Consider the following 10,836-nt stretch of genomic DNA (forward strand, 5'->3'; position numbering starts at 1 on the left):
GCACTAAGGAAGGATAGAAAGGAAGAGAAAATTAAGGAGACATGAGACTGAAAAACATTCATCACCCCAGGATACCAGGATCCCAGAATCCCAGGATCTAGTCTTTCCTTCTGACTCAGTGTCAAGAAACTTCAACACAATCTACAAAAGCAAAGTAGTGTATTATTTCCTAAAAACATCTCCAATATGAATATTAAAAACCATAAATGAGTGATGCTTACTTAGGACTAGAATGTTTGTAAACTTTAGTTTTACCTATTAGCCATTGTTTCTTATCTCTAATACTAGACAATATACCTCAAAAAATTGACATCATTTCATTGACAAAAAAAGCTAAGAAATGTAAATGCACTAGCTCAACTATGTTTACATGCCTTTTAAACTTTACATAAGTTTTAAATCTGAAAACCTTGCTGTAAATCACATTTTTTGAGTAAGCTAACTTTATGTCCTATTAGAATATAATTATATTTCCCTTCCCCATTCCACTTCCTTCTTTCAAATGTCCCCAAGGTCATATAAATAGTCATTATAAGGGAATCTAAGAATCACTGTCTCTGAAGAAGCCCACTCCCTGTTTTAGGATCATAATCTATCTTATTCCTATATGTCTCTCTATATAAATACTTTAAAATTCACTAATGTTGATTTATAATGATTCATCCTTAATTTCCATTCTGTACCATAATCAAAAATCTGTCTGTACCTGAACAGAAGTCCTTAAGTGGGAAGGGACCTCCTCTGGATACTGGTGGTAAACAGCACTGGCTGTGTTTCTCTGTCACTGGTGATAGTACCTAGCAACTGCTGGTGAAATCACAAACCCAGTCAGCAGCAGAGTTTTGTGTATTCAGTTTTAGTCCAATTAGGATACAGAATATACTATCAAGAATTATTACAACAAGCTAGGCCTGGTGGTCAAAACCTGTTATTCCAGGTGCTTTAGAGGCTGAAGCTTGGGGACAGGGGTAGGATCACAAGTTTTAGTCATTCTTAGACTAAAGAGTGAATTCAAGACCAGCAATTTCAGACACTGTCTCAAAACAAAACAAAACAACAAAAAACAAATAAAACTTTTAAATTGGAATATAGTTCAGTGGTAGAGCATTTGCACATCATGTACGACATCCTAGGTACTACCCCCAAAAATACAAAAGGGAAATCATTTTACAACAGGGTATCTATACAATTTAAGGACATTTTTGTATGGTCCCATAAGGCTAAAGATTTAAATATTCAAGACAAAAACTGGATAAGGACCAGACCCCACTGGGAACATGATAATGTAACCCTCTGGGTAGAAGTGAAGTCTGATTGTTTGGCTTGGTAGTTTCTTCTCACAAGATAAGAGGAAGTTATCTCTCCAGAGATAAGCAGCACACAGTTTGCAGAGATGGGGGTGATGCTAAGTTGAAGATGAGCTTCATCTGACTTGTCTGGCCCAATGGGAATCCCCTAAGCACAATCAAACTATATAAAAGCCCAGGAAGGACACCTGATCCATCATACTAATGCTTCATCCATCAGACAGGCCCCATAATGTGTGTCTGGGGTTGGTGAACTACAAAAGAAGGTTGAGGTGAATGATGAATGTGTGGGGCCTTTCAAAGTCGATAAACCTGCAGAATGTTATAAAAAGAGAGAAAGCTTCAAGGTCAGTGATACACCATGTGTTCGGAGTAGACAGCTAGAGCAGAGTTCCACCATTGCAGCTCCCTACCATGCGGCCCCTAAAAAGTTGAAGTCCTTTCCACCTGCAGTGTAGTCTATTGAGAAAGCTTAACACCATGATAACCGTAGAGAGATAAATAAAGGAACTGTCTATTATCACAGAGTAGATATGGAGGGGTGAACTAGGAGGCTATAACAAGAAAACAGAACAGTATACTAACAACTTCATTTTTCTGGCCCTTAGTTAAGTGTAATATCCTCTAGCCTAAATTTCACTGTCAGGATATTCCAGATAGTCTATTTGAGATATAATTGACAGTAAGTGGGTCTTAGTAGCAGTACAAGCTAGATCAACTGATAAAGACGGGTCTTTAGAATTGGAAAAAGACTGGTGGGGGTTCCAACCTTTCAGAATCTCAGTCTCTTCACTAGGATGATACATTTTTAAGTCCTACCTCACAAGTTTGCTGTGAGAAGACAGAATTGATAAAAATCACCAAACCAGTAGGCCTGGTTCACACAAAATATACCATGGCATTTCTATTTCTGCATGACAGATAGACAGCCAACCACTAAAGAATTATCCTTAAATATGACAAAAAAAGATATTGTAGGTATTGAAGGGAGGTCTCTCAGAGGAATTGGGGTACAAAAGGGAAACAAGAATGTGATTTAATTATATTTACTTAAAATATGTTTTTAAATGTTAACAAATTCAGACAGATTTAAATGATGTAACTTTTCTCATCATAATGCAATAAAAGTTAAAAAAAAAAAGAATTATCCTTATATTTCTTTTGCTGGTCTCAGCTAGGATTGAAAGCAAGTTAAATGTGGCCACTTCAAAACTTGTTGGTGTTAGATAATAACTGCCCTGTAAATTTAGCAAATGGCAAATATTTTTCTATTACATTTGTAATTTCAAAGTTTCTTTTTTCAATTGTACCCTTCCCAAAATAAATATTAATACTAATTAGATGCCAGATGAAACTTAGTAGAATACAGTATTTCTGGGCTATCTAGATTATTCACAATGCTTGAATGCCCATTATCACCTTGACTCATGATATCAAGCACCAGGAGTACATCCACCTATTATTTTGCACTTTCTTTTCATTTTCCTTTTTATGTGAGAGGTGGGCATAGAACTCAGGGTCTCACATATGCAGGGAAAGCACTATACTACTGACCTATAACCACAGCTTTCCATTTCATAGTGGAAGTTTCTAATTTGACCTGACAATAAATCTCTTTCCTGCTACTTTCATATTCTTTATCCAACTCAAAAGCCATGGTATCCCAATAATAGTCACTGTAAGGTGTATTCTTATTCCAAACATTAAGACTGGATGTTCATTCAAGATGACACATTTTAACCTATACAGGGGAAGATGCTTTGGTTACATGCTAGACATATACTGGGAATATATTTGTACACTAGGCTGAAGAAATTAAACTGAAAATACTCATATCATTTTTGACATATTAAGTAATAAAAGAAATTCAGAAATTCTGAAACTAAAATCATCTGGTACAGTATTATGCAACAGACCTTTCAATGATGATGGATAGGATCTATGTATAAGCTTTCCAACCAAATAATTACTATGAATCCTATGACTATTAAAGATTTAAAATATGGCTAACAACCATGAGGACTTGAGATTTAAATATCTGGTGGCTATCATAATGGTAAGTCAAACAAGGTGCAGTTGTGCATACCTATAAGCCCAGTACTCAAGATTCTAAGGCAGGAGAATCATGAGTAAGAGACTAGCCTACACTCCTGTACAGAGATAGACAGCATAGCTTAACAGAAATATGTAGTTGGGCATGGTAGTATACACCAGTAATTCTGCAGTTGGGGAGGCTGAAAGAGAAGGAAGAAAAAGACATTACAGGCCAACCTGGACTTCACAGTGAGATCCTAACTTGTAAAGGGGTAAATATCTGAAGCTAAAGGACCCTTGTACCCCAATCCAGTCTATTGGTACTAATGCTATAACTTCTATCATTTTTTTGTCTTGTATAAGTCTCAGTTACTTCTTTGTCATATGCCCACAAGGATTACTGTAGTTATAGAAAAACAAAACAAAACAAAACAAAACGCAAAATCACTTAGCCCTGTGATGGTTATTATTTTCATGGGACTCATTTTTCCAAATGAAGTAACTGAAAACCTGAAAGTAAACTGAAGTCTTTACAGAGTTTAGGATTTCTGTATCTGAAGTTGAGAAGACACAAACTTAACATTCTACCGATCCCTGTCCTCACCAACTTCACTCTTCTCAAACAGGCACAGTAGAGGCACTCCATCCCAATAACATCAAAAGTCAAAATATTCCAGTATCACTTCAAATGTCTACAGTTCAAATTTAGCCCATTCATTTTATGATAGAATTTAGATATGGTTGATAGTTGCTGTACAATTATTTTTAGCTGTGGGCCTCTGATACCAAACAACCAACATACTTCTAAAACTATAGGTATGGGCATAAGACAGGCATCCCCAATCTAGAAAACAAAAATGTAAGAGAGGGAAAAAACGATAGATGACAGGTAAATTGGAAATCAATCAAACTCTTTGAGAACTTGAGGTCTCAGAAAAATCCTTCTTGGTTGAGTGATGTGATTTTTAGCCCCTAGGAAGGTGAAATCACAAGTAGCTTTCTAAAGGTTGGCCTTAAACACTATTCATCATGATAGCATCTGTGGAGGAGGAGGGGAGACCCACAATGCCTTGTGCAATGGCCCATCTTTGGAAGACCTGTTGTAGGAGCACCCTAGTGCCAAACTACCTCAAAATCAGTACTATCTATAAACTAAGAAGGATCGCATCCTGGCCCTAGGGCCTGTAATGGGAATGGGAACCCTAATAGTTTCTGAATTATCTTTGGGATACTTTTAAGAACAGCACATTTTGTAAGACTCAATCCATTCTAGTTTTTTTCCTTTAGTCTTCGGTGGTAATGTTGGTAAAATCTCTATCTGCGTAGTTTTTCATTGAGACAGTTAATTAGGTCCTCAGCTCACAGCCATGCTAATCTTTCTTTTTAAAATTCCTTTTAATTATTTTTAAATTGCTTATACTGTGTGCAGTGTATATAGGTATGTGTGTGCATGTGAGAGCAGATGAACAGCAAGTCCAGATAAAGGTGTTCTATTCTCTAGAGCTGGAGTTACAGGCAACTTTGAGTGCAGTAAAGATGCTGAGAACTCAACTCTGCTTCTCCATAAGAGCAATGCCCAAATTCTCAATTGCAGAATCATCTCCAGCCCCAACCATACTAATCTTGACAACTTCTCTTCAGAACCTCCTTTCTTGGTTTTGTTTGTTTGGTTGGTTGGTTGGTTAGTTGGTTGGTTTTTTGAAATATGAATATACTGATCCAATTATTTAAGTTACAGATAATTTTGTTTTAAAATTTCTTCAATTTTTCCCTTCTTGAATTTTACTACTAACAGACAGAAGAAAATTAGCTGCTTCTTACCTGCTCTACTTAAAAGAAAATCTTCTCAGCTAGAGGAAGGGTAGGCTGCCCATGCCCCAGTAGGTAGCCACACACCCAAGCACATATACACAGATCTAATTAGACTTGAATGGTTATTAGTAACAAAACAGGACATGAAGTTGGAAGGGTGATAGGTGGGAAACACTAGGGGGAGTTGGGAAGGAAAGAATTTGTGGAAGGATCTGATCAATATAAAGTTGCACAAATTTTTTAATAAATTAAAACATATAAAAACTACATATCCCCAGCTTCAAACAAGTTCCACTTTCCAAAAAAATTACTTGAATACAAATAAAAATCCACCAAACTATTTGCCACTTTAGAGCAAGAATTGTCTGTTCCTAAATGCTCAATAACATCCTCCTCATTTCTATTCAATTTCATCAGAATCATTCTTAATGCCCACATTTCTTAAACACTACACAACCAATAATCTATAATCTAGATCCTGGGACTTTTCTCTATCACTCTCCTCATTTATCCCTGAATCCTCCCCAGATATAAAAACCATTCCACTGCACTGGCAGGTCTCCTACTATGCGCCTCAAAATTCTCACAGCCCATCAATTATTGGTTCTGATGGTGCTTTCACAGTTTTAGATATAGTTATAAGTTGCATAAGGACATTTGACATTTTTCAGCAATAGACTGCATACATGTCAGTGTCCCCAAAAGATCATTAATAGAATTGGGTGTAGTAGAGCAAGCCTGAAAGCCCAGCATTCAGGGCCTTAAAAAACTAAGATTGGTTATTGGACTTTACCCTGAGCCACACGAATATTTTGTCTAAAAAAAGTGGAGAAAACAAAGGGGAAGGAACAGATTACAGAAGAGGAGGAGAATAAATAGAGGAAGAGAGGAGATATGGAAAAGAAAGAAAGAGGAGGGAGATCATAAAAGGGCAGAAAACGTTGTGATACTCCCATGGCCTTATAGCATCATAGTATCAGGTACCACTTATGTCCTAGATGCTTTATACTGTACTCCCAATAACACAAACACTGCAGTACATCCACTTGTATGCCTAATGCATGAAAAGAAAAATAACTATATCGCTAGATTATATATTTACTATACCATACTTGTATCATTATTTTTGAGAATAAGCCTTATAAAACATATATAAACAGTATGCTAAACATCATGTTAAACAGTATGCTATATATATCCTGCGGGCATAGCTTCAAAAATCTCATGCATACTGCATTTCTTAATTGTATCAAGAAACTCCATTGAGTGATCTATACAGTCTAGTTCTGTATTCTCTATGATGTTCGCATAAGGAAGCAATCACCTACAGATACATTTCTTGGGACGTATTCCCATTGCTAAGTGGCATATGATTCTATTAGTTGCAGCAGCAGCATACTTCCTATTACTAATTTCTGTTTTAGTTAGACAGTGAGATAAAGAGAGTAAGAAAGAGAGAGTGAGACATGAAGAGAAGCACTCAGGGGCAGGGATTTTTTCTAAGGTGCTAGCTCATATGATTTTAGAGGATAAGATTACTATGCTTACAATATGCTACATGGAAACTGTAAGGAAACTGTAAGGGCATGGAAACTGTAAGGGCATGAAAACTGTAAGGGCAGTAAGAAAGCCCAACAGCCTGAGAGTTACTGCTGTGCACTCCAATTGGGGTTTGAATGCCTAAGAAGCAGTAATGGCGAGAGCCAAAGCTCCAAGCCCTAAGTCATGTGGCCTAGTAGTCAATTCAACTTTTTGCTAACCCTTTCTTCCATTCAAGTTCTCAATAGATTAGATGATACCCACCCACAAGAAATAGGGAAGCCAAGCAATTCAAATACCAATTTCTTTTGGAAACATCCACAGAAATAAATTCTAAAATAAGGTAATCAGTTATCTGGGATATCTGAGCATCTTCTGGCCTCATATAGTTAACCACTATATCATTGCAGAATGATGAGTGGTAGCCTAAACAACTACTCAATTACTATTAAATTTGACATTTTATATTTAATACAAAAATATACCTTTGTGAAACCTATTTGTTCCTTCCGAAAAGTTTCCAGGGGTTTGATCAGCAAGTCACTAGCATTTTGTACCTAAAGTGGAAAAAAAAACAATATTTAGGTTAAAAAGTCTCCTAGAATTCAATGAAAACAAAGGCACAACATACCCAAATTTATGGGACACTACTAAAGTGGTGCTAAGGGGAAAAAAATGTTCACAGCAGTAAAGTGCCTTCATAAAGAACATAGAGAGATCTCATACTAACAACTTAACAGCACACAGGAAAGCTCTAGAACAAAAAAGAAGCAGACACACCCCAGAGGAGTAGACAGTGAAAAATAATCAAACTCAGGGCTGAAATCAATAAAAGAACAATGCAAAGAATCAATGAAACCAAGAGCTGTTTTTTTGAGAAAACCAACGAGAGACAAACCTTTATCAAAACTAAGAGACATAGAAAGAATATCCAAATTAGCAAAATCAAAAATGAGAAGGGGGACATAAAACAGACACTGAGGAAACCCCAAGAAATCATTAGATCTTATTTCAAAAGCCTGTACTCCACAAAATTGATAATCTAAAAGAAATTGATCATTTTCTTGATATCACTTTTTAAAGTTAAATTAAGATCAGATAAACAATTTAAATAGATATATAACCCCTAAGAAAATAGAAGCAGTCATAAAAATTCTCCCAACCAAAAAAGCTCAGGGCCAGAGAGTTTTAACCAGAGTTCTACCAGACTTCCAAAAAGGAGCTAATACCAGTACTCAAATCATTCTACAAAATAGAAACAGAAGGAACATTGCCAAATTCATGAAGGCACAGTACCCTGATACCCAAACCACACAAAGACTCTCAACCAAAAAAGAGAATTTCAGACCAATCTTTCTCATAAACATTGATGTAAAAATACTTGATAAAATACTTGCAAACTGTTGAGATTTTTGATCCATTTTGAGTTGTGTTTTATGCAGGGTGACAAATGATGATCTATTCAGATTCTTCTGCATGCAGCTGTCCACTTTGATCAGCACCATTTTTGAAGATGCTAGCTTTTTTTTTTTCTGGTGTATATATCTGGTTCTTTGTAAAATATCAGATGTCAATAGGTGTTTGGAGTTATGTCTGGGTTTTCAAATAGATTTCATTCATCAGCATGTCTGTTTTTATGCCAGCACCACGCTGTTATTATTACTATAGCTCTTGTACAATTTGAGGCCAGGTGTTTTAGATATCTTGGTTATTTGTGTCTCCATATAAAGCTGAAAGTTATCCTTTAAATTTCTGTGAGGAATTGTATCAGACATTTGATGGGGATTGCAGTGGATATGCAGATTGCTTTTGGCAGAATGGCAACTTTTACTATACTAATCATATTAATCCATGAGCATGGGAGATCTTTTCATCTTCAGTGATCTTCTTCAGTCCTTCAATGTCTTAAGGTTTTTATTATCCAACTCTTTTACTTGCTTAGAGTTTCCCCAAGATATTTTTTGAGCCTACTGTAAAGGGTATTGTTTCCTTGATTTCTTTCCCAGTCTGTTTCTCCTTTGAATATAACAAGGCTACTGATTTTTATAAGTTAATCTTGTATCCTGGTAATTTACTGAGAGAATTTATCAGCTATAGGAGTTTCCTGGTGGCATTTTTAGGATCATTTACATATACCATATGTAATATGTAATCATATCATCTGCAATTGAAGATACATTCAGATCTTCCCTTTCTATTTGTATCTCATTAATCTCTTTCAGTTTTATTACTGCTCTAATTAAGAGGTCAAGTACTATACTGAATAGGTAGAGGGAGTGGACAACCTTGTCTAGATCCAAGTTTTAATAGAAATCTTAAAGTTTCTCTCCATTTAAGTGGATTTTGGCCATAGGGTTGCTGAAAATTGCTTTTATTATGTTGAAGTATGCCTCTTATATCTCTAGTGTCTCCAGGACTTTTACTATGAAGGGGTGTTGGAAATTGCCAAAGGCCTCTTCTGCATCTAATTAGATGATCATATATTTTTTTGCCTTTAAGTCCATTTGTATGGTAGATTACATTATTGATTTATGTAAATTCAACTATTCTTGCATCTGCGGGATGAAGCCTACTTGATTATGGTAGAACTTTTTAATGTGTTCCTGGATTTGGCTTCAAGTATTTTAATCAATAATTTTTGCATCTGTGTTCATAAGGGAAATTGGTCTGTAATTTTCTTTCTTAGTTTTCTATGTGGTTTATGTATTAGGAAAACTGTAGCTTCATAAAAAGAATTGGGAAGTCATACTTCTGTTTCTCTTTTCTGAAATAAATTGAGGACTATTAGTGTTAATTCTTCTTTGAAGTTTTAATAGAATAACTGGCTGAACCCATCTGCCTTTGGGATTTGGGGGATGGGAGACTTTAAATTATTGCTTTCATTTTACTTAGGGTTATTGGGTATGTTTAAATTACTCATTTGATCTTGATTTAACTTTGGAGATGATCTGCATAAAGAACTATATTAATTTCTTTTAGATTTTCCAATTGGATGCAGTAGAGATTCTTAAAGTGTGTTGTCACTGGATTTTCTTGGTGTTTTTTGTTATATACCCCATCTCTAATTTTGTTACTTTGGATCCCTTCTCTCTGCCTTTCAGGTAATTTGGCTAAAGATTTGTCAATCTTACTGATTTTTCTCAAAAAAGACCAACTCTTTGTTTCATTGATTCTTTGTACTATCTTTGGTCATTCTTCTCTATATTTACTAATTTCAGCTCTTAATTTCTTATGATTTACTTGTATTGGGTGTGGTTGGTTTGTTTGTTTGTTTTAGAGCTTTCAGGTATACCATTACATGGGATCTCTACAATTTTTTTATGTAGGCAGTTAGTGATATGAACTTGTCTCTTCGAACAGTTTTAATTGGGTCGCACAGTTTGGGTATGTTTTCATTTTTGTTCAAATTAAAGATTTGCAAAATTTTCCCCTTATTGTTGTTATTTTTGTTTTGTTTTTTTGAGACAGGGTTTCTCTGTGTAACCAATCCCTGGCTGTCCTGGCCTCAAACTCAGAGATCCACCTGCCTCTGCCTTGTGAGTGCTGGGATTATGTGCCACCAGCGTCTAGCTTCTTCCTTAATTTCTATCTTGAAACATATTTCAATCAGTAGCGAATTCTTCCATTTCTATGAGTCTGTAAGCTTTCTGTTCTTTTTAGTGTTGTTGATATCCAGCTTTACTCTGCAGTGGCCAGAATAAATAATGGTGTTATTTCAATTTTGTTTTATCGGTTGAGACTAGCTTTATGTCTAAATACATGGTCAATTTTGGGAGAAGTTCTATGAGCTTCTTAAAAGAAGGTATTTTCTTCTGGGCAATGGTGGCACACGCCTTTAATCCCAGCACTTGGGAGGCAGAGGCAGGCAGAAAAAAGAAGGTATTTTTTTTCAGTGTTTGATTGAAATGTGCTGTAAATGTGTTAGTTCCATTGGATTTATGACATTGTTTAACTCTAGCATTTCTCCGCTTAGTTTTTGTCTGGATGACTTGTCTACTGGTGAGAGTCGGGTATTGAAGTCACCTACTATATGTACACCTACATTATTGTACATGTTGTGAAAGACCCCCGCAGGGAGACCCTCACTCAAGTCGCGGGATGATGCACACCCAAAGAGATGCGATAGACCGGCTTGATGCAAAAA

General features: G+C 35.9%; 1 protein-coding gene across 1 annotated transcript in view; it reads right to left on the reverse strand.

Moving 5' to 3' along the window:
* Positions 1-10,836, reverse strand: part of Ophn1 (oligophrenin 1) — a 348,509-nt gene that overhangs the window by 176,124 nt on the left and 161,549 nt on the right. The window contains exon 5 of the mRNA XM_031365408.1: positions 7,178-7,249. Within this exon, the coding sequence (XP_031221268.1) occupies positions 7,178-7,249 (72 nt within the window). The remainder of the gene's footprint in view (positions 1-7,177; positions 7,250-10,836) is intronic.

This window comes from Mastomys coucha, chromosome X (assembly GCF_008632895.1).
Source record: "Mastomys coucha isolate ucsf_1 chromosome X, UCSF_Mcou_1, whole genome shotgun sequence".
Lineage (NCBI taxonomy): Eukaryota > Metazoa > Chordata > Mammalia > Rodentia > Muridae > Mastomys > Mastomys coucha.